The 25,343-nt window shown below is 46.9% G+C and overlaps 3 protein-coding genes and 2 long non-coding RNA genes across 12 annotated transcripts in view; 3 read left to right on the top strand and 2 right to left on the bottom strand.

The window, feature by feature from the left end:
• Positions 1-1,836: 1,836 nt before the first annotated feature.
• LOC120411425 lies at positions 1,837-2,604 on the bottom strand. Its single transcript, XR_005603732.1, has 2 exons — positions 2,183-2,604; positions 1,837-2,044 (listed from the first exon to the last, which is right to left on the bottom strand). It is a non-coding gene; the product is annotated as an uncharacterized LOC120411425 (long non-coding RNA).
• Positions 2,605-2,628: 24 nt separating this feature from the next.
• Positions 2,629-15,644, top strand: LOC104697349 (calcium homeostasis endoplasmic reticulum protein). Of its 2 annotated transcripts, none has more exons than XM_039566082.1 (18): positions 2,629-2,736; positions 2,837-3,010; positions 3,631-3,812; positions 4,575-4,712; positions 4,939-5,090; positions 5,455-5,566; positions 5,915-6,004; positions 6,604-6,847; positions 7,198-7,376; positions 7,790-8,186; positions 10,038-10,276; positions 11,087-11,220; positions 11,491-11,577; positions 12,048-12,197; positions 12,313-12,429; positions 12,923-13,017; positions 13,553-13,738; positions 14,513-15,644. In XM_039566082.1, the coding sequence occupies exons 1-18, from the start codon at positions 2,712-2,714 to the stop codon at positions 14,548-14,550; spliced, it is 2,739 nt and encodes a 912-aa protein (XP_039422016.1). In that variant the 5' UTR covers positions 2,629-2,711; the 3' UTR covers positions 14,551-15,644. The 2 variants fall into 2 exon arrangements, with proteins under 2 accessions (XP_039422016.1, XP_039422015.1); XM_039566081.1 differs by having other exon boundaries at positions 2,636-2,736; positions 14,932-15,644.
• Positions 15,645-15,722: 78 nt separating this feature from the next.
• Positions 15,723-20,919, bottom strand: C28H19orf44 (chromosome 28 C19orf44 homolog). 5 transcript variants are annotated; one of them, XR_753158.3, is made up of 9 exons: positions 20,681-20,919; positions 19,678-20,262; positions 19,034-19,388; positions 18,402-18,478; positions 17,856-18,315; positions 16,940-17,035; positions 16,651-16,817; positions 16,088-16,293; positions 15,723-15,997 (listed from the first exon to the last, which is right to left on the bottom strand). XR_753158.3 is itself a non-coding variant. In XM_010412175.3 (8 exons), exons 1-8 carry the CDS (start codon positions 20,909-20,911, stop codon positions 16,216-16,218), a joined length of 2,049 nt encoding a protein of 682 aa, XP_010410477.2. In that variant the 5' UTR covers positions 20,912-20,919; the 3' UTR covers positions 15,723-16,215. The 5 variants fall into 5 exon arrangements, 3 of the variants coding, with proteins under 3 accessions (XP_010410477.2, XP_010410479.2, XP_010410482.2); XR_753159.3 differs by having other exon boundaries at positions 16,125-16,293; XM_010412175.3 differs by having other exon boundaries at positions 15,723-16,293.
• On the top strand, positions 20,853-22,725 carry LOC109950892. The gene is made up of 2 exons (XR_002273111.2): positions 20,853-21,639; positions 21,746-22,725. It is a non-coding gene; the product is annotated as an uncharacterized LOC109950892 (long non-coding RNA).
• Positions 22,726-24,469: 1,744 nt separating this feature from the next.
• Positions 24,470-25,343, top strand: part of EPS15L1 (epidermal growth factor receptor pathway substrate 15 like 1) — a 50,219-nt gene continuing 49,345 nt past the window's right edge. For all 3 annotated transcript variants that reach the window (XM_039566134.1, XM_039566133.1, XM_039566135.1), the window contains exon 1: positions 24,470-24,534. In XM_039566134.1, coding sequence (XP_039422068.1) covers positions 24,505-24,534 — 30 coding nt within the window. In that variant the 5' untranslated portion in view covers positions 24,470-24,504. The remainder of the gene's footprint in view (positions 24,535-25,343) is intronic.

The raw sequence follows: 25,343 nt of genomic DNA, 5'->3' as shown, positions 1-25,343 counted from the left end.
CTTCAAAACCCCTCCTGGCTCTTCCTAAACCAGTTGCCCTGCTCATGCTCCCTCTCCCGGACACAATACACAACTTACCTATCAGAAGCCTCAGTTTCAGATGTCATCTTTGACACGGGGCAGGTCTATTTTGTGACACAATGAATGTGCTGAGAAAATTTAAAGCATCATACTTAATACAAGCCAGAAATTACAAGGCTCCTAAAAAAAAAAAACCAAAAAAAACCACAAGAACAAAAACCAAAATTACACAAGCACCTTATCACCCCTGAACACCCAACCCAAAATCACGAGCTTAAATACTCTCTACGTTCCATGCCATTTTCTTCATTGTGTCTTCAAAGCCTTTATTAAAAAGAAAAGCTGAGATGAGCTGAAAGACCCCCCCTTATCAAAGCAAGACAAGACCTCTTACCCCCCTCAATCCCAGAGAAAGCATAAGCCCCTCCGGTAAAGGCTGGGGTTGATATACCCCTGGCCGGGCCCGCCTCTCATTCCCACAATGCCGGGAAAAGGGAGGGGGCAAATACCACAAGGTATAAAAGCTCTCAAAGGAGCCATGGTTGCTTGGCTCCTCTGTCTCAAATTCAAGATGAGTAAGGAGCTGCATAGAGAAAAATACTTGTTGTGCTTTCTTTTTTTTACTACATGCTTTCTTTTTTACTGCAACTACATTGAGCAAAAGGGCAGAGACTGGGTAAGGAATAAAACTTTGTGTTTTGGCAGGGTAGTATAGATAAGTGGGATAATGAGTTGCTAATTTGCATAATTGTTCCTTAGTGATTACTAAGTATTCCACATGTGACTAAGTAGAGTGGAGAAAAATAGCAATGATACAAATAGTGAAACTCTCACTAGGACCTCTAATTAGTGCTATATACATTATAAAAAAAAATAATTGACCCCCCGGGCAGCGTTAGGGCTGCCTACCTGCTGGGCTCCCTCCCGTGTGAGATATTTGTTACTGGGGCACAGGTAGAAGTGCCTTAAAATACAGATTTAAACCCTTAAAATGCTGAAAAAGGGAGAGCTTCCTTCAACTAAACTTTTTAAAATGAGGAAACAGAGGGTGTTTGCCTCCACTTAAACCAATACAATAGCAAATAAATGGCTTCTCTCCTTTAATGTAATCCCCTAAACTATTAGGAAAAGAGGGGTTTTTCCCACTTTAAATCTCTTGAGTGATGGAAAAAGGGGGATTTTTTTCCCCTCAGTTCAAACTCTTAAAAAGGAGGGACAGCTGGGCTTCCCCCTCAATTTAAACATTAGGATGATGAAAACGTGGGAGTTACCCTTAATTCCAACCCATAAAATAGCCCGGTCGAGGTTTTTCCCTTTCCATTTAAACTAGACAACAATGGACAGTGAGGATTCCCTGTCAATTTATACCCCTGATGGCATGGAAAATGCAGGGTTTCCCTCAAATGAGACCATTAAAATGACAGGGGAAGCAGATTCCCCCCCAATTTTAACACAGACAATTATGGAAAAGGAAGCTGATTATCTCAATTTAAGCTCCTTTTCTGGGGCCACTGTGAAGGGACTAGGGGCTCTGGGAAGGGACTGACAAGATGAAAGCAGAAAGCCGAAACTTTTCCCCTGGCACCCCACACGCTGCCCCGCCTGCTCAGGTGCCCGGGTGCATCCAGCTGCTCCCCAGCTCCTGCCGGATGCTCCATCGTTCCTGGAGGGACGTTGGGGTGCCTCCATTGGCCCCTCGGGACTAGCAGCTCCCTGTGCAGGTGTGCCCGGGTAATTGACTGAAAGCAGCTGGTCGCAACTGGCTTTTGATGCCAAGGGAAACTCCAAGTTAAGAATAATCAAAGTATGATCTAGTTCTCGTGAAACTCAGCTTTCCAAACCTTTATTTGGGGGGGCGGGGGAAAAAAAGCTGGGCGTGCCCTTGGCAGAAAGGCACCTGTGAAGCAAAGCAGGCTTAAAATGCTTGTCAGCAGGAAATCTGGGAGAAATGGGGTGCTGGCTCCCGGCGTCCCCGGCTTTCCAGGCAGTTTTCCCGCTTCTGGGGGACGGCACCTGCATCCCACTGGAAAGGGAAAATGTGGAGAGAGGGGCAAGTGGGAAAACAGTTGCTGACGCGTGTGCTTGGACTCCAGTTCCTCCCGGTGGGTCTGTGCCGCCGGAAGCGCAAAGGAAATCAGCCTTGGAGTATCTGTTTGTTCACCTGTGGGGCTTGGAAGAGACTCTGGACATTAAATTCCGGGGATGTTCCCCTCGCTGGAGTGAGCAGCAGTGGAAGCTGTTTGCTGTGTGCTTCTCCGTTCCCTTCACCTCGGTCCCCTGGGGCTCCAGGTAATCCCACCTCACCTTTGCTTTTCCACGGGTCTCTAGATGAGGGCTTGAGCTTTGCTGTAGCTCCCGTTTACAGGGAGGATCTGTTCCAGGAAATACCTCGTGGTCTGGACTAATGCCATCGCAGGGAGAGCAAAAAGTCCCACAGCTCCTGCGGCTCGCTCGTCTGAATTGCCCATGGTGAATTGTTTACGCCTTGTTTCCTCGTTCGTTATTCCCGTTATTCCCTCCCGCTACCGCCGGGCCAGCCCCGCGGCGGGAGGGGAAGGTGTGCCGAGCGACCCCACGTGACCGGCGCCGCGCGCCGTCTCCATAGCGACAGGACCGTAAAGCGCGGTCGCGCGGGTGTCGCAGCTCTTCCGTCCGTGCGGCGCGGCCCAGCGGCCCCGGGACCTGCGGCCATGGAGATTCCGCTGCCGCCCGAGGGTGAGGGGCGATCGGGGGGTTCAGGGGGAACGGGGGGCAACCGCGGGAACGGGAAGGGAGCGGGGAGAGAGCGGGGGCTGACGGCGCTGCCTCCCCACAGACCAGGAGCTGCGGAATGTCATCGACAAGCTGGCGCAGTTTGTGGCGCGGAACGGGCCCGAGTTCGAGAAGATGACGATGGAGAAGCAGAAGGAGAACCCCAAATTCTCCTTCCTCTTCGGAGGCGACTTCTATGGCTACTACAAGTACAAGCTTGCCCTGGAGCAGCAGCAGCGTGAGTGGGGCCTGCGGCTCGGGCGGGGCCGCCTCGGGGCTCCCTCCCTCCCCCGGCCGCGGGGTCTCGGGGTCGGCCGACGGAGACACTTTTGTCCCTCGTGGCCTCACCCTGCCCCGCCGGGACCGGTTTGCAGCCTCTTCCTGCGCTCTGGGTTCCGGGTAGTTGGCTGAGCGCTGCCCACGGCTCCTCACGGCCCCGGTTGTGGGTTTGGAGGCGGGCAGGGGGGGCCGCAGGGACGGGCAGCGTGGTGAGACGGAGCTCAGCACCCGGAGAGCCGGGACTCAGCTTGTGCTGGAGTTGTCCCTGTGGAAGTGCACGGGGAGTTGCTGACTCTCCTCTTTGGTACTGCCCACGCGCGACTTTGCATTAACCGTAGAATCATAGAGTACGGTGAGTTGGAAGGGACCCATCAGGATCATCGAGTCCAACTCCTGGTCCTGCGCAGGACGCCCCAGGAATCCCACCGTGCGTCTGAGAGCATTGTCCGAGCAGCTCTGGAGACCCCTCTGACCCTTCAGAGTGAGGGTCTGCTTGGAACTGGTGCCATTTTCACCCGTGGGCTGGCGGTAGCAGGGTTCTCTGGGAGGTTTACTTTCAAAGTTTACTCTGTCTGATAGTGTTGTGCAAGCAGAGCCAAGATATCGAGGCTTCCGCACAGATCCAGCCTCTGCCACAGCCATCACTCCCACCGGCTGCGCCCATCCCAGCCCCTCAGGGCACCCCTTCTGTGGAGGAACTCATCCAGCAGAGTCAGTGGAACCTGCAACAGCAGGAGCAGCATCTCCTCGCTATGAGACAGGTTGGTTTAAGATGAATGCTCACCTGGTGTATCCTGGCCTGTCAGCAGCTGTAGGAATTAGGAGTGAAAGGGGAGAGGACGGTTTGCTGCTGAGCAGTGACGGGGGTGAGAAGAGGTGAGAAGTTGCTTTCCTTATTTTTGTTGCGTGGCAAATGCCATCGTTCCCCTGGAATGGACATATCCGATGCGTAGGTTGTGCTGGCACGACTGATCTGTGATTAAAACCTTTGATTTACTCTTTGAAAAACCTTGTTAGTTTTAGAGTGGAATAAATTGAGACTGCTTTAAGCCCTGTTTAATGCTGCAGATTGCTGGGAACTGCGAGATGTTCCAGTTCGTAGCATTCCAACTTAGATGTGATCGGGGGTGGAAGGGAACCATGTGCTATGGACTAGCTGACTTTTGCAGGAGATGTTTAGCTGTTAAAGCCACTGAAAACCAAACTGAAGCGTTCCTTGTGCCTTGGTTACGTTCCTTATATTGACAAGCTTCTCGCAATTATTTTTTATTGAGTGATAAATTTTAGAAGTAGAAGTAAACTGGACTTCTCCTGAAAAATGTGAAGAGTCCTTTCTTTTCAAAACCAAATAATTGAAACATTTTCATGAGGTTACAGGGCTTGTAAAATATTTTGGTCCTTGAGATAGCTACTTATATCCAAGAGGATAAGGATAGAGCAGCTTCGTTCTTTAAAAGAATATTGGCTATAATGTAATTCTTTCTTCTTTTTTTTGCTTCTGTCTTTTTGGGTTTTTTTATCAGGAACAAGTCACATCAGCAGTAGCCCTTGCAATCGAGCAGCAAATGCAAAAGGTTTTGGAGGAAACCCAATTAGACATGAATGAATTTGACAACTTGTTGCAGCCAATAATTGACACTTGTACGAAAGATGCCATTTCGGTGAGTGGTCTGAGCCTGCGCGGGGATTCGGGGGAGCTGTGGGTTCATTTGTGTGCTGAGATTCTCTGCACGTTAGTAGCAGCTTTACAGCCGTGTTGTGAGGCACGTAAGATGAAAGCTGTTACCTGAAAGCTCCCCTTCCTGCGGTTATTTCAGAGCTATGGGAAGCCCGTATCGTGTGAACGCATTAGACTGACTTAAAATATTTAACGTTTGCTTTTCTAAGGCTGGTAAGAACTGGATGTTTAGTAATGCCAAGTCTCCAGCACACTGTGAGTTGATGGCTGGGCACCTGCGGAACCGGATCACGGCGGAAGGAGCTCACTTTGAGCTGCGGCTGCACCTCATCTACTTAATCAACGATGTTTTGCATCACTGGTAAGAATTCAGTTACGGGTTTCAGTTTGCTGTTTTGATTACTTTGATGAAGTTTCTCTCCTAGATACAGTGTTAGTTTGACTAGTTGCTTCTTATTTTTAATGTATTAATTATTTTTAGCGGCTGTCCTAAGATGTCCACAGCTTTGATCTAGTGCTTTAGTAATCAAATTTAGGTAAAACCCTTTTATCTAATTTGTGTATTTTTCCTCCAGGCGAGACTTTACAATAAAATTGTTAAGGAGAGAACTCTCTTTTTCGCGATTCCACTATTTTTGGTATAACTGAAGTTGAGATGAATTGAATATTCCAATGCACTTAGCATTATAGTGAAAAAGATAACTCTTCCCATTCCTTTCTTGAAGCCAGCGGAAGCAAGCACGAGATCTTCTGGCTGCTTTACAGAAGGTGGTTGTTCCTATTTATTGTACCAGTTTTCTAGCAGTGGAGGAGGATAAGCAACAGAAAATTGCCAGAGTGAGTATCTGGTCTTGGTTGAACGGTGACTTTTGCTTTGTTAGGTTGGTGCTATGTAAGTTCACAAATAGGCAGGTGGAAGAAGATCACTGAGACTTTTCTGGTCCGATCATCTTTGTAAAGTCTATTACGGGATGTGCTCTGGTTCGCATTTAAAATAGAACTTTCAAGTGCCTAGGTTTTATTTAAGAGTAATCATAATGACAAATGCATCTGAATCTTTAGCGGTTCAAAAATAAATGCCAAAATCCTAGGCCTTATGAAAAGCTGAAGATGCAAAAATGCTATGCCTCAGTTCTTCTTTGATTGTTCATAATTTCTAAAATCCTTTCACTCTTATTCATGCAGCTTCTTCAGCTATGGGAGAAAAATGGGTACTTTGATGAGTCCATTATTCAGCAGTTACAAAGCCCAGCTCTTGGACTTGGCCAGTACCAGGTTAGCCACAAAAGTATCAGTTTTCTTATTTGTGTAAATATTTTGAAAATTATTTTCCTTTTCAAAGGCTAATACTAATTTCTGGCCCCCCTCCCCTCCCTTGACGTTTACAAGGGATTACGAAAAATAATGTAAAATACAACCTTGTTATTCCAAACATTCAATAATCCAGCTGCTGTTGTCCTGGATGCAGGATACAGACTGATACGGTCCTGTACATGTTTGGCAGTGTCTCGTATAGCAGGGAGTGTTTGGTCAACAGGAAACGAGCAACTGTGGCTTTAAATTGGATACATTGACTATAAAAATTGTTGTGGCTGTGGGAGCCTTTCCTTTTTATTATTAACAATGAGCGCTGTTGATTTGAGCTGTGTTGGAAAGACAGTACTAAGGACGGTTGGTTGCAGCCTGCAGAGAATATTTTGGAAATCTCCGCAAAGCTTCGTAGCGAGACTGGGCAGTTCTGCTGGCGTTATCCCGCATCCTCGTGCGTGTTTTGGGAGAGAGGGTGAAGAGCAATGTAGGGAATTCCGAACAAGAAGATAGGCTAGGTATTATAGGTACAGCGTTCACTTGTTCTCCTTCATTTATTTTATCAGGCAAATTTGATCACTGAATATGCAACGGTTGTACAGCCTGTGCAAGTGGCTTTTCAGCAGCAGATCCAGAACCTGAAAACTCAACATGAAGAGTTTGTGAACAGTTTAACGCAGCAGCAGCAGCAGCAGCAACAACAGATCCAAATACCCTCACTAGAGAACGAGGTGAAATCAACACCCCCACCTCAAGCCCCGACAGCAGCCCCAGCCTCAGCTCCACCGTCTGCTCCGGTCACACAAGCAGGTACTGAGCTGACCTGGGACCTGTGCAAAAATCAAAGGGTGACAGTGTTAGGACTTTCTTTTTCTTTTTTTTCTTTCCCACCCCCCCCCCGCCTCCTTTTTTTAACAGTGAGGCGCAATACGCTGGTGGTTTGGTTCAGGCAAAAGCTCGAATCTGTTCGGAGCCTTGCAGCAGGTTCAGGCTGATGCTTGAGTATAAAATGTACCAAAGAGATGGGCGTTAAATGGATTAGAAATCCTCTCTCCCAGTAATAGATTTCTGCAGAAGAAATTCATCTGGAGCCCGGTGTGCCGATGTTTTACTAATTGCACGTGACTTTGATGCTGACAATAGTCTCTAAATTGTTCCAGATGATGGTAAATCTCAGCTGCCTCTGGCTGGTTCTACAGAGTATGACACAACCGGGTCTGGAGTGCAGGATCCTGCCTCAGGTGGACCACGTGGGCCTGGATCTCATGATCAGATTCCCCCAAATAAACCACCCTGGTTTGACCAACCTCACCCCGTTGCGCCATGGGGTCAACAACAGGTATGAAACGGTTCCGAAAGCGGATGTGGCGGTTCGGAATGACCGTCTTGGTTGTGGAGGTTGAGAATGGCCATCTCGGTAGTGGAAGTGCAGTGAAAAGCTGTGGAAGTTGAAGTTAGAAATCCAGATTTCAATGCCAAGCTTTGTCATTCTGACCACAGTTAAAGGCCAAGTATTACTCATATCTCACTTTGTTAACCATCACGCCATTCCTATGAACGAGAGCTGTTTGGTTCGGGAACAGTTTGGTCTTTCCCCATCTTTTTTTGGAAGTTGCGGTTGTTCAGACTCTGTATTTGAAATGTTCTTTTGCTTGTGCGTGTTGCCCAAGGGCTGTATTTCCTTAAGAAGGTGTGTTATTGTGTTCTTTATTTTTGTAACCTAATTACCAGGCTTCTGTACTTCCCCGCCAGGGACCACCTCATTGTCCTCCCTGGAATAACAACCACGAAGGAATGTGGAACGAACAGAGAGATCAAGGCTGGAACAATCAGCGAGAGACACCTTGGAACAACCAGCCTGATCCTTCTTGGAACAACCAGTTTGAAGCGCCGTGGAACAACCAGCATGAACAGCCTCCATGGGGTGGGGGTCAGAGGGAACCTCCATTTCGAATGCAGCGGCCACCTCACTTCAGAGGCCCATTTCCGCCACATCAGCAACATCCCCAATTCAACCAGCCCCCGCATCCGCATAATTTCAACCGCTTTCCACCTCGCTTCATGCAGGATGATTTTCCACCTCGCCATCCCTTTGAAAGGCCTCCTTATCCTCATCGTTTTGATTACCCTCAGGGGGATTTTCCTCAAGGTAAAGTGTGTACCAGGCCAGGTTTTCTTACGTTGTGATGCTGATTGCCATTACAAAATTTAGTGGTTTGGGGTGCCGGTTTATCCTCGGTGGACTGGTGTGATTTTCCTGAGAAATGTTTCATTTGGGAGTCTGGGAAGCTACTGCTAAGAGCTGAGTAGGAAACGCATGCAGAGTTGGATGCTTCCCTGCTTTTTGAGTCTTCCCTAATGGGTAAGAAATTGTAATCCAAATTGAAGTCAGCATCTCTACAGGCACCTCTTTTGTGACCACTTTAGAAGTAGTAAGCTCAAAGGTGAGAAGCAGCATTTTCTCGTAAATTTACGTCTCCTGTGCATCAGCCTGTAGGTGAGGGCTGTGACCTGTGTAGATGGAGGAAGTTAAGAGGAAGGCTGGAAGGATTTGTTCCTGTGCATGCACTCGTTCATTCTTCCTTTTTATTTTGACTGCCAAGCTCTCTAATTTTTTGCCTTTAATGTTGTGTGGCCTGGTAGTGTGTGATGAAATGATCCCTGCCTCCAGTTCTTCCTTCTCATTGGGTCCGTTTTCTTGTCGGAACATGGGAATGTTTGGGAGCGTAACCAGGTGCCGCTTGCCTGGCCTGCGGCTCTATCGGGAAGTCTGCTATAGTTCTGCCCCGAGGTAGTTTCCATTGCACGTGCAGGAGTTATTGTTATTCTGGAATGATCCTTATCAGTGTAAAGGCCAAAGATCACCGTGATTCTGTGTGACAGGTCATTTGAAAGATACATTACGTTTCCGTGTAGGAGTTGCTATGTTAATCGTAAAAGTTTCTCAATTTTCCAAGTCCAGAAATGTTTGGAAACCAATGGATTTGAGTTTATATACTTAAGAGAGTTTAACCTCTGTAGTAGAGATCGTCCCTTTTTTTTTTCCCTTGGGCTTCATCGTTTGGTTGGGTTTTTTTTCAGAATTGTGGTAGCGAGCAGGGAGAAAGGGAGAACTCCCTCTTGTCCCAGGGAGTTTAGGTTTAAGCTCAGAACGAGATGCTCGGTTTTGGATTGTAGTGGTGATTTAAAACATCTTTGTTTGTTGTTGGAGGAAGGGATCTACTAAACCAGGTGGTTAAAATTAGGGAAGCGGTGAAGCAATGGCAGTACAGACTCCACTTGAGTTCTGACGACAGTGAGTCAAATAGTACCAGCTCGAGATTGGGCGGCGGCTGTAATGGCTTTTCCTGGAAAAGGCGTGGATCCTGTTGCAAATGATGTTGATTTTCAGTCTTGCAGTTTTCTCCGTAGAGTGCACCGAGTTCAGCAGGGTCTCCTGGCGTTCGTGGCGTTTGTCCATCAGTGGTTGGATGAGCGTCACTCGCTTCCCTATTTTAACAGAATATTATCTCTGCCTCTTCTCCAAATTAATTTTTCACCAAAAGTATTTTCTTGTCACCCGCTGATGTGAGTTAATTGCTGCCGTATGCATTTCTTTACATATGTTGATTTGGCACAGAGACAGAACTAATTACGGATCCAAGCTAAGTCGCGATTGTGTCCTTAGCTTCAGAAATAAATCCCACTGGTAGCTGCCCTGCTGCATTTGAAACATTTTGTTCTCGAGTGTGTCTTTCTTGAGGTCCTTTTGACCGCAGTAGGTCCCAAAGGAAGCAGTGGCTTGGGGTTGAAGTATCCTGTTGTCTTGACAGTGGTTGCTGTGGCCAAGGAGGTATTCGTGAGTGTGGACCTGTAGCCAGCCTGTGGTCCTTCGGCTCGGGTGCTCTGCTGGATCTGCCGAGATTGGGTTTTAGGATAAATGGAGTAACTGGAAGTACCTCTCTGATTGCCTTCCTTTCTTGATAGCTAAATAAAACATTTTAACTCTCCCACTCTGCAGAAATTGGACCTCCTCATCATCATCCTGGTCACAGATTGCCTCATCCTGGAATCAGCGAGCATCCTCCCTGGGGAGGGCCACAGCACCCTGATTTTGGGCCTCCACCACATGGATTTAACGGCCAGCCCCCTCACATGCGGCGCCAAGGGCCCCCTCACATGAACCATGATGATCCCAGTCTGGTGCCAAATGTTCCCTACTTCGATCTTCCCGCTGGACTGATGGCTCCGCTTGTCAAAGTAAGTGCTTGCTATGGGACTGAGTGGTGGGGTTAAAAGATCCAAAACCTGTTGTTGTTATTAGGGGCAGTTCAACGTGGACGTGTATAATTTCGAATCCTTCCATCCCACAACTGGTTGTGTAGGGTTTAAGAGCAGGAGTAGTTGCGGGGACTAGGTAGTGAAAATGGTGATGATTTTCAAGTGTTGTGTGCCAGAAGAAAGCTGGTTGAGCTCACAGCATGAAAGACTAATTTACACTTTAAAATCTGATCCCTGTTTGTAGGAAATGGAAATCCCCAGTGATTTTCAGATGGCTGGAGAGACCTCGTAGGTCTGATGGGGCCACTGTACTAGTTCTTCGTAATTGGAATTCTCGTGAAGATGTTTTACAATGTCAATGTTATATACGCAGAGAAGGATAGAGAATGGGAAACATACCTGCATCGGCATCTTCAGGGATATTTATATTTATGTACTCCGTATTTGAGATGAACAAATAAGCCTCTTCCATCTCTTTGTGTTATTCTCGTATACCAGTTTGTGCCAGGCTTCCATCCAGCCACATTAGCACAAAGGTGGATGAGATCTGCATTTTATCTACCTGGTGGCCCACTTAATACTGCGACCTGTGCAGTGCAGGCTTTTCTCAGAGACCTCAATAGTGATAGCACAAGGAAGCATCGGGTCATCTGCAGAATCCTTATTTTCAGGTCATCTTTTATCCAGTATTGAAATTTGAGGTCCCCACACAGCTAAATCTGTATTTATCTCTTCAGATAGCAACCCTGTGACACGTGACACGAATGTAATTTGTTTTGTTTCTGGCAGCTTGAAGATCACGAGTATAAACCTTTAGATCCTAAAGATATACGTCTTCCACCCCCAATGCCCCCCAGCGAGAGACTCCTGGCAGCGGTTGAGGCATTTTATAGTCCACCATCTCACGACAGGCCTAGAAACAGGTAAGAGTAGGTGTAGCAAATAAAATGGTAAGGAAAATGCTCTATAAGAAGGTGTCTCAAACCACAAAGTGCCTCCCTGTTTTTCGCCCATGTCTCGGTTCTCCTAACGCTCTTATATTGCGACTGCGCTTGCCATTTGAGCCTATGCTGAGATTTGCAAGACAATTTTGCCCAGACCCTTCATTCCGTACAAAATCTGATGAAAATCCTTAAGGTTGCCACTGAAGTGGAATTTACGCCTGCGGGTTCTGTGTGGTTGATTTGTTGCAGCGAAGGATGGGAGCAGAATGGACTGTACGAATTCTTCAGAGCTAAAATGAGAGCAAGGCGGAGGAAAGGTCAAGAGAAGAGAAATAGGTGAGAGATCCTGTGCGCTGCCTTCTGCTGTGTGCCGTTCCTGTGGAAGGTGCTTGGGCTAAATGCAGAGGGAAAGTCTGTTCAGCAACATGCTGATGGAATAAGTGAGTTCCAGTGTGCTGGAATTTCTGTCTAATCTGTAGAAAATGGAACTGGCACAAGTTGCCCAGAGAAGCTTTGGCTGCCCCATCCCTGCAAGTGTCCGAGGCCAGGTTAGACGGGGCTTGAAGCCACCCAGAGGTCTAGAGGAAGGAGTCTCTGCCCATTGGCAGGGGTTGGAACTGGATGAGCTTTAAGGTCCCTTCCAACTCAAACCGCTTTGCAATTCCGTGAAACGATTTTTGTCACGCTCGAGCTTTCACTTTCACCGCAGAAGCGGTGCTTTTGTGTGTAATTTGAATTTGATCAGATTTGTGTTTCTGGCACTTCTCCGCGGAACCTCACTGGAGTTTCTCTGCTCATCCGTGCAGTGGGCCGTCTCGGTCTCGCAGTCGGTCTAAAAGCCGAGGTCGTTCATCTTCCCGGTCTAATTCACGATCTTCGAAATCATCTGGCTCCTACTCGAGATCACGCTCTCGCTCTTGCTCTCGATCGCGATCCTATTCTCGCTCACAGTCCAGGTAGGGTGCGGGGGGGCCAAACCTTGGGAGCTGGGGAGTGGGAAAAACCCAACCCTCGAGGCTGATCAAGGAGCTGTGGGCGTTGCTCTGGTAACTCGTGCGCTCTCCCTTTCAGAAGCCGGAGCAGGTCCCGCTCCTCTCACAGCCGGTCACGATCACGGTCCCGGTCAAGGTCCAAGTCGTACTCCCCAGGAAGGCGGCGCCGTTCCCGCTCTCGCAGCCCCACTCCTCCGTAAGCTTTGGTTTGGTCCCGTCTCCTTTTACCTGGGCTGTTTGAATGGAGCGCCTGCAGGGGCACTGCCTCGTTACTAGGGGATAGATAATAAGCATTTCAACAAAGAGCAGAAAAGATGATGGAAAGCAGATTTAGAAACAATTTATCTGCTATATGTGCTTATAGAGAGAATATTGCTCTATTGTGGTGGCTTTTTAGTTGAATGAAACAGCATGCAACTGTGAAGTCTGTGTACGCCTTCCTTAGGAGCAGGAGTAATTCTCTGAGTGCTCCATTGGGAAGAGCAGAGCGTTTGATTTCCCTTGTGCTGAGAAGCGGGTGATGTGTTTCTGGCACCACCTGAACAACTGCATAATCTAATGGCTTTAATAGAGAATAGCTTAGTAGAGTGGATGGAGTTGTCTTGGATGTTAATGCTTAACAGAATAGGACTGTGCTTTGTGTCAGAACAGTATCACTGGTTCCTAATTTTTTGTTCTTATTTTGTTAGTTCTTCTGCTGGTTTGGGCTCCAGTTCTGGGCCTCCTATACCAGAATCGAGACTTGGGGAAGAAAATAAAGGCCATCAGATGCTAGTGAAAATGGGTAAGATGCTGTTCTAGAATCCTACACAAGCAAGGAAACAAAATTAGACACCGAAGTCTTAGATATAATTAATTAATGCACATCCATAAGGAATTATTCCTTGGCATTCCAAGGTCAGCATAAGGATATTCAGGGATATAAGTATATGGAGCAGTGATAGTTGCCTGTCTGGGAAAGATGCAGAAGACGGGGATGTGAGTTTGGCATCAGATAGAACTGACCTACCCGAGGGCATTTCATCTCCCTGCAGTGCAGGTCAGCAGGGCTGACCAGGCAGATTGGGCTTGCGCTGCCTTTCTTCCTATCCCCCTAACAGTTTTTGGGGATAGTGCTGCTGTCAGCTCCTGGAATGTCTGCATATTAATGCTTGTGAAATAAATGGGACAATTCATGTGTTCTTTCAGGCTGTCTGTTCCCATCCTGCTTTCTCAAACTGGTGCTGTCTTTGGTTGTTTCCAAAATGTCCGTGTTTGTCTTCACAGTTCTAGTAATAAGCAAACAATGAAAGGATTGCAATGTTGTGTCCTTGCTGCAGGATGGAGTGGATCCGGTGGATTGGGAGCCAAGGAACAAGGAATTCAGGATCCAATTAAAGGAGGCGATATCCGAGACAAATGGGATCAGTACAAAGGAGTGGGAGTTGCGTTGGATGACCCTTACGAAAACTACCGAAGAAATAAAAGTTACTCATTTATCGCACGTATGAAGGCCAGGGATGAATGTAAGTGAATGTTTCTCGGCAATTTAGAAACCTGTATGGACTTGAAAGTGATTTTTGTAAACCCAAATCAAAATATCAGTAACTCTTAATTCCTTCTGATGTAACTGATACAGTAAAACAACAGGTAAGTGGACATGTACTCTGATTAACTCAGCAGGTTTTCCTTTTTGGGCATTGTGTTGCATTCTAATTTCTGAAACATTAATTAATTAGCATGTTCTGTGTAAGCCGCTTCCCGGCCGCAATACCGAGCACCCGCATCTTTGAATGCTGCCCCACAAAAACTCGGAGCAGTCGCAAGTTCGTGGATGGGGAGCTGTGCCACAGAAGGGACGGCTGCCACAGCAGGGAGGTCCTTGCGGTTGGAATTATGTCAGACCACGCTTACTGTTTACCCCACCCTATTCAGAGTTTCCTACCGTTAGTACCACGTTCTGCCAAAGCCAGAACTGCTAATAAGTTCCCTGTAGTGTAGGAAGGGTTCAGAAAAAGTGGAGGTGCTTATAAGAAGGTGAAAACAATAAACCCAAATGATGGATTTTTGCAGAGAGTCTGTGATACATTGAACATCGGCTCTTGCCAACAGCTAAGAGGAAAAAAAACTGGCATGCTCAATGAAATGTCACTTCTGCCTCTAGATCTGTACAATCAAATGGGTTCAAATAAAGCCCGTAAGGAGAAATTCCTGATTAACAGAACCCTCATTCCACGAAACATTTCAGACAGCTTAGGTAACTGCGGAATGTGTAAGAACTCTTTTCCCTATTGTTTCAGTGAAGCGTGAAACACAAGACCCTCCACCACCCGAATAAGACTCTCTGAAGAAAGGTGTCTTGCATCTTCTACAAAACATTAAACTTGTAGAAATCCGGATTAAAGTCTGGAGGAAGTGACAAATGAATTACTTTTAAAACTATGGTGAAAAATGGAAAGCTATGACATGTACTTCAACACTTGTCAATTAGTGCTTAAAAAAGGCCAGTTGTTACTATGACATGTCTAGCAAGTTTAAAAATTTCCATTTATCTTGCAAAACTTTTTTAACTAGTTCCCCATTTTATAGTAGAATTAAACCCCGGTCAAGCTGTTCCTGGTGGAGGATTGTGCCTCATTCATTCCTGTGGAATACAGACATTATCTGATGTGGTTGTATGTTCTCTAGTTCCATAATGTATGTTTATTTCTCTCAAAAGGTTAATTCTATTTGAAGTGGAGGGGTGCTGCCTTGGGATCAAGTCAGACTGATGCTGAGCAGTGTATCCTAATGTCTAAATGGGGAATGAAGCATCTAGTTCCAGTGCAGGTGACCTCTGAGCACTGTGCGAGCTTTTAGAACCTTCCACCCATCTCCAGGCCCCACCCAGCAGCTGCTGCAGCCGCCACTCGGGGCAGGACACGAGGGTCAGTTCTCTGGTAGCTTTCCCAGCGCTCTGAGGGATGGGCGATGCTTTGTAATGGAACGCAGTCTTTGAGCTTTTTATATTTTTGTATATACCCTTTAATAAAAGCTAATTAGTTCAATAGAAGAGAATCCATTTTCTCTGCTCTACACGTTTCTATCGACAAGATGTTATTGGAAACTTGCTGTAATCTAAATGAAAAAAGAAACAAACCTTTTGTATCTGTTTCCAGAGACCACCAGCTAGAGCTGTTAGGCCCTTACACTGCACTTCCAGCCCCCAGGTCTGCGTGGCTCCCTTTTCCAGTCGTTCGTTTGTATAGCAAAAACCCTCTTAAAACCATCCAGTTAATATGGTGGAACATCAGTTTGTTCTAGATCTACTGTAGTTGTGGAACTGTACCTGTCTGTGAATCAGCATACAACACCTGTATGTTGCCAACTTGTGAATGTTATTGTTTTGCCTTCCAATAAACACTTTTTTTAAAAATAAAAAGGCAGCTCAGATTTCAGAGTAAGTGGATTCCTGTACCTTGCCTTATAAGCCTTCCTTGTTTCGAGTTTATCTTAATAAATACACCCAAGTGTGTGTTTGGGTTTATTGTAATCTGACGAGGCTGATTATATAAAAATGCCCTTTGGATAATGGCACTCAAGTCAGGATGTGGTAATTTTCTGCTGTGGTCATATTTCTCGGGGGCTGCAGTACAGACTTCCACTTCTGCCACGATCACAGACGTGCTCGCAGATCTCACAATTCACGGGCTGGATGTGATGGCTTATCGCGGTCCCGGCAGAGAGGAGCGTTCTCTCCATTTCTTTTTTGCTGACAGAGTCTGGCTGAAGGCTTCTGCCTATCCCTGTATTGTGTACATCAGTAAAAAATTCAGGTATAGAAAAGCAAATGATATGTAACAATTAGCAATTTGTACTAACTAATTTATACTAACAGAGCAGTTTGTACAAATCCTTCCAATAGTTTATAACCTTTTATCTGTGCAACTTGGAAGGTTTCTTGTTTCAGCCTTAGAGCTGTAAATATAAACATCACTTTGAAGTTCAGTAACTGTCCAAGCTGTTATTTGTCCTGGGCTCTCTGAATTTCTTCAAGTGCTTGCTCAATTGTTAGAGGTGGGGATTTGTGATTCTTGATGTACTGCAAAAAAAAAAAAACAACTTAATATGCTAATGTCTTTATTATGTAGATGATTATTTATTAAATAGTAGAAAGTAACTAATCTTCATGTCAAGACACCTGCACTTTTCTGTGCTAGCAACAGAAAGTGACCCTTCTGTTGCAGCATCTGCATGATCCTTGTTCATTTTAGGACAGCTAAATGGTACAGCAGAAACATTAATCTTCAAAAACTATGGCCTCCAGCAAGACATTAAGTCTTTTTTTTTAACTGTGTAAACTTATTAATTAATCATATGCAAAGGAACTGGGTTTGCTGCAAATACCACAAGCGTTTGGAAAGGAATATACACTCAGTCTCTGGTTTGTCATAAATACCTCTTTAGCCTCTTCCAGGGTATGGTAGTGGAACTTCTCTTGCTCTAATGACTCCACGAGGGATGTGTGAAGGTGGTGAATGTTCTCAACAAACTGCTGGGTCAGCATCACGTGCTGCTTGCACATGGTATGTAAAACGAGAACCGAGGGACTGTACGCGGTCAGGGCTGCGAGAAAGGGACAGGGTACACTGCGGTAAGGCGCAGTCGGCAGCGAGGCCTCAACAAACCAAGCCGGGCTTAGGTGCAGAAAAGAGAGTAAAAACGAAGAATAAATGTGGTTTCGGTACCTTCTACTGCGTCCGTGCTGATGACGTGACTGGCAATTGGCACTGGATCAATGTAGCTGGTTCCAACAGGGGGGGAGAGCACTGCAGAGGGGTTTGCTGTGCGTAGGATAACATCAGAATTACTGGGTGGGGAGAGTGGAAAGGTTTAGTGCTGCTTACTTGGTGGTTCTTCAGCAGTTTCTTGGGACAGCAGCTGCCCTAAAACCACTGTAGAGCTCAACAGGAGAATTCTGTCAGCCAAAAAAAATGTTGACATAGTTATACAACCTCCACAGTTTCTTTATTCTTAGGCTCACACCACCGTTGCAGAAGGCACCTTTTCTAACCCTAGGCAGACTCAAACACTTTTGTACTCATTGCTTCTGTTTTCAAGCACACTCGAGTTTCTACTTTCTCCTTGAGTGTGGCAAGGAATGGTGGCTCTTAGCACTTTTTCTTTTAAGTAAAGAGGCGTAGGCAGGGAGCTACCCCTCAGGATGTGAAAGCTCCTCTCTGATCCTGTCATGGGGCCATAATGCTTTCCCAAGAGAGAACTACAATGCAAAACAACTCTATGATGAGCAATCACTTTAGTAACGCTACGGTGCTGTTATTTACGATAATGAAGATATCAGAATATTGAATTTCATTAGAGAGTACTACTCGTGCTATTGTGAGCTCTGTCGCTAACGCTGGCTCATCCAGCCACTGGTCCTGTGGGGGGTATTTTTAAGCAAAAAACATTACTTACTGTGATATTCAATCCCAATCTTTTCTGTAGAGAGCAGATTAAAGTGTTGGGCTTTAGAAAATCTCTTATTTAGCACCAGTGAGGGGAAGCTGGCACTGAAGTGAAGAACTCTATCAAAGGCTGACTGGCCTGGCATATATAAAAGTGTTAAACTTGCCTGACTAGGGCAGCCATGGCTGAACTCACCCTTTGCCCAGCAGTAGGTGAACGGAGGCCCTGCTGTCTGAACTGCAGTTTCTGTGACGGTCACTCGGTGTCCCCGGCTGTGCCGCTCCTGGGTGACCAACGGGGCCGATGCTGAAGATGGGTGTGCTCCGGAACACGCGCAGCTCGCAGCGTGTCCCTCTAGGGATTCCCTGTCTGTTGTAGACAGAGACCTTTCAAAGTCTTCAGAATATTCTGAATTAAGAGTTCTCTCGTTCTTATTAAGATAATCCTGTTTGTGTGGAGGGAGATCTGAGGAAACTCCACTTAAGTGTTCAGAGATTTCATCTTCGGTGACGCTTTTTTCAACATCCTCTTCAGAAGAATCACTCACACCAGTTACTGCACTGGTCATTTTAAGAGCAGCTTGGTTCTCTTCCCCCACCAATGTATCTTTTTTCACATACTTGTTTGATTCTTGAGTAAACTGAATGTCTTTTCCCTGTAGAAGTATTTTTTTTAGAACCTCCACACTCCACCAAACAAAGGCAGAGTGGGAATAGGTGCTAGTGGGGAATTTCTACTTACTTTCTGCTGTAGTTCTGCTGCCTTACTGGTAGTATCAGGTGCCAAATCATCAAGGCTCAGGATATTCAGTCTGAAGTCTACAAACAAATGACACATCGACATGAGAATTTGCATGAAAGTTACAGTACGCTGTCCCGTAAGTGAGAAAAGTGGAAAAAAAAAAAATCGGTACTACCTTCCTAGTTTAGTACCCAAAAACTAATAGCCATCAGTCACTCAGATTCTTTAACATCGTAGAAACTCCTACAATTTCCTCCTTTGGTCTGCTGACTGAAGTTCAAGAGGTTTTTGCTGCCCCTCATTTACAGCTGTTCTCACTCTGACCCATTGGTACATTGTGCCATTGATACATGAAAACTATTTTAAATGTTCTAATTGTTTTGACATCATAACATCACCCAGAGCAGCATCATTAATCTGAACCCGTTAAGTAAAAAACCTAAGAAAAATACAAACCTATTACACTAGAAAAAAGAAACAGACCAAGATAATTACTTTGATAAGGCCTTCGTTTATGTGAAATTTTAGCAGTGAATCCTTTTGAAGTGACTATGTTTGATACGAGAATTTATCAGGAGATTATCAGTACAATTCATACCGAGTCTACTGAGACAGTATTTTAAAAAACTTACATTTTGAGCTGCTGCTGGTCAGATCTTCTGCATCAGCTCCTTTTGAAAACAATTCATCTAATGACTTTATTTCACTTCTGTCACTTTCAAGGGATTCTTGGCTTTGCTTGGTGTAGCCTGCTTTAGGCAGAGCAATCTTTACAGTGGCGTCTTTCACAGAAGACGACGGGAATCGAGATCTCATGGTACGTCCTGACAGGTTTCTGCTGGCGGGTGAAGGTGCTGGTGAATTAACTTTACCAAATGCACTTTTCTCCGAGTCTTTGTTGTGAAAAGCAGATGCTTTGGGTAACTCTAATGGTGAAACTTCCGTACGAGGTGGAGGAGGCCTTCCTGATGGAACCGGAGTCTTGCTCTTTTTGAAGAACATGAAAAAGAGATTTATGTGTTACTTCATTGTTATGTGCAGATTGCTAAAGGGAGAACAAATTGTTGTGGGTCAAACAGAGTAATTTTAAGATGTTAAGATGTGAAACTGAATCCTATCATGAGCAAGACACAGATGCACAGTTAAAATTTAGGTGTTGGTGTTACCTAAATAAAAAGCGACCAACCAATTAAAACAATTATATAAAAGCATTAATAAAAATACATAATCCAGCAAAGTTCATATTTACCTTTCTACTCCACTGAGCATCACTTACCAGAACCTTCTGATTCCCATTTCCACTGGAAAACCCCAAAGAGCTCTCCATCAATTCTCTCATTTCCTCTTCATCGCTATCCAAATCAAGCTGTTGTTTAACCGTAACATTCTTTTTAGGGCTTTGGATGCTTTCTTCTTCCTCAGAACAGGCATCCCTGCGGGTCCCATTCCCACTGGTAATACCATAATTCTTCCGGTACTTCGTGCCCCTGGCACCACGTCCATGCCCAGAGGCAGACAAGGGGCACTCCTCAGCCAAAGGCTTCAGGCCCGAGTCAGTGTTCTGCAATTCCAGGTGCTTTTTTTGACTCATGATCTTGCTTTCTAGTTGTGCCACTTTACTCAGAACTGAGTTTAACCGCGCGTGGGAGGCGCTGCCCAGAGTGCTCTGGGCTACGTGGCTGTTCCCTGCCCACACGGTGCTTCCTGGCATCTGGCACCGCTGGGCCCCGCGGGCATTTCCATCGCACGCCTTCACGAACCTGCCACGGTGGGACCGAGTTCTCCCAGCGTTCTCCAGCTCTGTGTCCACCACGGTGAGTTCACCACGAGTGCTGGTCCTGTGGGGTACATGGCCGTGGCCCTGCCAAGAATCAGAGTCAATGACGTTGGAAAAGACCTCTGACATCATCGAGTCCAACCTGTGACTGATCCCCACCTTGTCAACCAGACCAAAGCACTGAGTGCCACATCCAGTCTTCCCTTAAACATGTCCAGGGATGGTGGCTCCACGGGCAACCCCTTCCAATGTCTGACCACCCCTTCTGTGAAGAAATTCTTTCTGATGTCCAACCTAAACCTTCCCTGGCACTGCTTAAGACTGTCCTCTCGCCCTGTCGCTGGTTCCCTGGAAGCAGAGCTGGGCACTACATGGCTGCACCCTTCTGTCAGGGAGCTGTAGGAAGGGAAGGTTGCACACATCCCTCCCCACGCAGGACGCAAACGCCGGCCCGGGCCGCGGCTGCCCAGATACAGACTGACTTAGGGCGCCGATGCCTCACCTGCCCTCGGCCCGCGGGTGCCCGAGAGATCGCGGCCATCCGGGACAGGTCGAGACGGAGATGAACGGGGCAGGACGGACGGGACTGGGACGGGATGGGGCGGGACAGGGTGGGAGAGCACGGCGTCGGGTCCGCCCGGCCCGAGGCGGCGAAGGCTTCTCTGGGGCCGGGCCAGAGCAGGCGGTGCGCCGCCGTATCCGGGAATCCGCGATTCCCCAATATCCCGCCCATTCATTGGCTCCGCGCAGAGCGCTTCCGCGCCGCCAGCCAGTCCCAAGCAGGCTTACAGCCGCCGCCACCGGGCGCCCCGACTACAAACCCCAGCATGCACCGGGGTCAAGAAATGCGGATTTGTACAAACCCACCGATTTGGAAATTATCGGACCGAGTTGGGAATTAATCCAGTTGTTCAGCAGGATTTGTGTTAAGACCCCCTCACTGAAACAACATGTTGTAGGCTATTACCTGCCTTTTGTACTTGTGCGTCATTTCCAGTGACTTGGTGAACCTTGTGCTTTGTGTGTCACAGTGAAATTCAGCATTAGCTATCTAACATCATTATATAGTTGTAATACAATTATATAGTTATTGAGCTTATGCCATGGATCATTTTTATTTTGCCTAGTTTTTTGTTTTTCTGTGTTAGTTTTCTAGTACTTTCTAGCGTTATCATTCTGCTGCAAGGCAGTTCCTACGACTTAGGTTTAAGGTTCTTAAAAACTTTCCCTTGCTTTCTTTAAAACCTCGGCTGACAGATATACACAGCTATATACTCTGATTATATATATTTTATTATAATGCCAGATCAAACATACAAAATAAAAATTGATGACAAAATGCATCTGGCAACACACAAGATTATTTAGATTGTTTACGACTGAGAAAAATTTATGACCAAAGAGGCCCACGGACTGGGATGATTAAATCCAAATTTATGACCCAAATGACACCAAACTGAGGTAATTTGATCTCCTTATTCTGTGTTAGTGGACTATTTCACTTCTATTTAGTATAGTTGAACTGTACACTGGTTTTGCTTTCTTAATTTTCCTGTGTCTTTTAAAGGATTGGGATGAACCTGAATCCATGGTGGACGCTAGTGCTGAGGACCTGAATTTTGGATGAAGAATAATAATACTGCAGAATGGTATTGTACTGCGGTCAAGACTCCTCTACACAGTTTATAAATAATCTCATAATCCCAGCTAGGGGAACACCTTGAGCCACTTTCTCTGCCTGACTGTATTCAGAACATGTAGTTCATCCTAGGGGGAACAGAAACCAAATCCGATGGGTAATCTGAGGATTCTTAAGAAAACAGACTTCCTGGGGTTTTTTTCTGTATTCCTTCCAAAGTGAAAGCTGGCACAATTTTTAAAAATTTCTTGATAACAGATGCTGAGGTTTATGCAAAAGACTTTGGAGATGGAACATGGGGAGAAATGAAGTGAACATGAAATTCCCATGTCTGTTTTCGTTCTTTATTTCCACATTTTAAAAATTCCTTTTTTAATCTGATTGAGAAGCTATTGGTGCATAAAAAAGAAATTGGAATTCCATGGTCCTGAGAAGGAAATTAATTTAAAGCAGGATGAGGAAGAGCAGGAGAGAGAAAGGACTACAAAGGAAAAATACTTTGAGCAACAGTTGAAGAAAAAAATTAGGGAGCAAAGAAGACCCTGGAAAGGACGGAGCAGTGGGGAATGATATTGAGACGGAAGAGCTTTAATTGTCATTTGAAAGAAAATAAGTTCACATTTTTTCCACTTAAATCACTTAAGGATTGTGGTATTTTGTTAACAGCTTGTGGAAATCTGCTCCAATGGAGTTGTAGTAAAACAGGTGCTTTTTTTTGGGTTTTTTTGGTTTTTTAAATGCAACATTAGATTTCGTGACTAGTTGCAGTTATTTTTATGAAAAATACTGTGTCATAGTTAAATTCTCTATAGAAAAAGTTCGAGATTATTTATTAACTGTATCTTAACACTGATATAATGTATTGAAACCACCTGTAATAAAGTACGAGGTTTTGGAACCGTTCTACACTTTAATGTTTTAATATTAAATGTAAAATTAATGCTCATTTTTATTGAGGGAATATTGCGCAAGCTTTTTATGTTCCAATAAAGGGTTCGGTGTGTCAAATGGGCAAAGAATGCTTCACAGCGTACTTGGAACCAAGGAGGAGATGAGCTTTGCTAAACTCCTGTAGCCGCTGTGCACCTGTCAGAGTTTCAGAGCTTACTGAGTCAAGGCACCTTATCTCCAGCTCTGTCGTGGTGCGGGACCGACAGCGCTCTGTCCATCCACAAATCTGACCGTATCAGTTTCAATTCAGTTTAAAATTTTTAATTCAGACAGATTTTTTTTCCCTTTCACAGTTCTGAAATAGACATACAGAGTGCCTGGACGCCGTCTTAATTTTTTTTTTTTTTCTAATGCGACGAGGGAAGTGAATTGGAAACAAGGAATGATGTGCCTGTTTTTCTGTCTGACCTGTTTTGTACCTCAATCTTGTAACTTTTTCGGTCATTTCCTTCAAACCCTTCTCAAGTCCTTCTGCTCTTCTGCATTTCCTTCCTTCCCCAAGAACTAATGCTATGAATTTATAAAAAACTGAAGGCAGACTTCAGAGCCCAGCGCTCTGCATTTGCCTCTGGACACTGGCTGAGAGGATTTTGTGTGGTGAGGAGAAAGGGAGTGAGAGAATCCCTGGAAGCCCCGACTTCAGCTGTGCCACTTTGTAGTCTGTGGACGGACTGAGGTAAAATTTTTCTGCTTCTGCTTGTCCAAGAGCTGTAAAACAATTCCAGTGATGCTCTGGGGTGAAGAACTTTTAAAGCTCTGAAGTACGACAGTTGCCCTGCACTTTTTTTTTTCCTAAACGGATTCCTGTTGATTCAGCTTTTATGTGGTCACAGTGATCGAGCCTCGGTCGGGCTGCTGCTCAGGATTTATACTCGGCAGTCAGGGGTGTATTAACTTGGGTGTATTTGATGCCGAAAATTTGATAATGGACCACAAGAAGCTTCATTGGGGTTGAAGGACCTTCACTGGATAAAGGCTGCTTTGACAGGGTTTAGAGCTACAAAGTTGATCGAGGACCGGAGCGTCTCGCTGCCGAGGAAAGACTGAGGCAGCTGGGTCTGTTCAGCCTTGAGAGGAGACCTCACCCGTCTCTCAGTGTCTGCGGGGAGGGGTCAGAGCATGGCCCGGGGGCTGCTCCGTGGGGCCCAGCAATGGGACAAGAGGCAGCAGGCAGAAACTGGTGCCCACCAAGTTCCACCTGAATATGAGGAAGAACTTCTTTACTGTGCAGTGACCGAGCGCTGGAACAGATTGCAATCCCTCACCGGAGATATTCCAGAACTGTGTGGACACAATCCTGTGCCATGTGCTCTGGGATGGCCCTGCTGGAGCAGGGACGTGGGACCGGGTGGCACTGTGGTCCATTCAAACCTCTCTCGTTTTGGGATTATGTGACTGCCCAGGGAGGTGGTGGTGAGGTCCCCATCCCTGGAGGTGTCTAAGGAACACGTAGCACTCAGTGCTCTGGTTGACAAGGTGGTGATCGGTCAAAGGTTCGACTCAACGATCTAAGAGGTCTTTTCCGTTCTAAATGATTCAGCGACTCTGTGGAGCGCTGCGGGCAGCGGGCACTGTCGTCGAGGAGCGCCTGCCACGTCCCGATAGAGCCGCCGCCACTTGCCGGCGGATCCCGGGCACCTCCTCAGCCGCGCCGCGGCCGCCTCGGGCCCGCCCGGCCCGGCCGTGCCACCGCCCCTCGCCCCGCCCCGGCCGCGGCCCGACCCAGCGGGAGGAAGATGGCGGCGCTCATCCCCCTCAGCCAGCAGGTACCGGGCTGCGTGGGGACGCGCGGCCCTCAGCATCGCCGACCGGGCGGGCGCGGGGAGCGGCAGCGGGGCTGCAGCGTAGGCGGGTGCAGCCGGGCCGGGATTGGTGCTGAGTACAGGCCCTGTGCCGGGAGCGGCTCGGCCCGCGGGGAATGAGGGTCGGGGCGCGGCGGGGAGCAGGACCCGGGCGGGGCAAGGGCGGCGAGTGGCCCCCGCCGTGCCCCGGGGCCGGGGCGGCCGCTGCTGGGGGACCCCAAGCCGCGCCGGCGCCCTCCCCTCCTGGAGGCCCTGGAGCTGCGTCCTTGGGGAGGGGCTGAGGGTCTCCTGGCGCTTCCCCACCCCGAGCCGCCGGGATTACCGCGGGCCGGGGGTTTCAAGGCAAGGGCTGGGGCTCCGCACGTCACCCCGTTTTCCTGTTCTTACCGGGGGGGTTGATGCCGCCTGGGGCTGCTGCACTGTTGTGACCGGGTGTCGTGACTGTGTGTGGTGTTTAGGACGTGCGTGAGGAGCGCGGCCGTAGCGCGGGGACACCGGGAAGGGGCTGAGGGATGAGCGGGAGGTGGTCGCCTGTCAGGAGGAGGATGGGCTTCTCTGCAGGGCAGGGGACACGGCACATATCCCTGACCCTTGGGAGAGGCTGTTTCCAGCTCTGGTTGAATGCTTGGGATCCCTGGGTTGATTTCTGTTGTTACAAGTTTTTTGATTGATTTCTCACCCGAATAATTCAAGCCTAAGCAGTGTGACCGCGGTTTATTTTTTTCCATAGCCCTGTGAAGAGAATCGGTTTACTTATTTTGCTTTAAAGCAAA

The sequence above is a fragment of the Corvus cornix genome, chromosome 28 (genome assembly GCF_000738735.6).
Source record: "Corvus cornix cornix isolate S_Up_H32 chromosome 28, ASM73873v5, whole genome shotgun sequence".
Classification (NCBI taxonomy): domain Eukaryota; kingdom Metazoa; phylum Chordata; class Aves; order Passeriformes; family Corvidae; genus Corvus; species Corvus cornix.
Note: the sequence above shows the minus strand (reverse complement) of the source record. Positions and strands in the feature narration are given on the sequence as shown.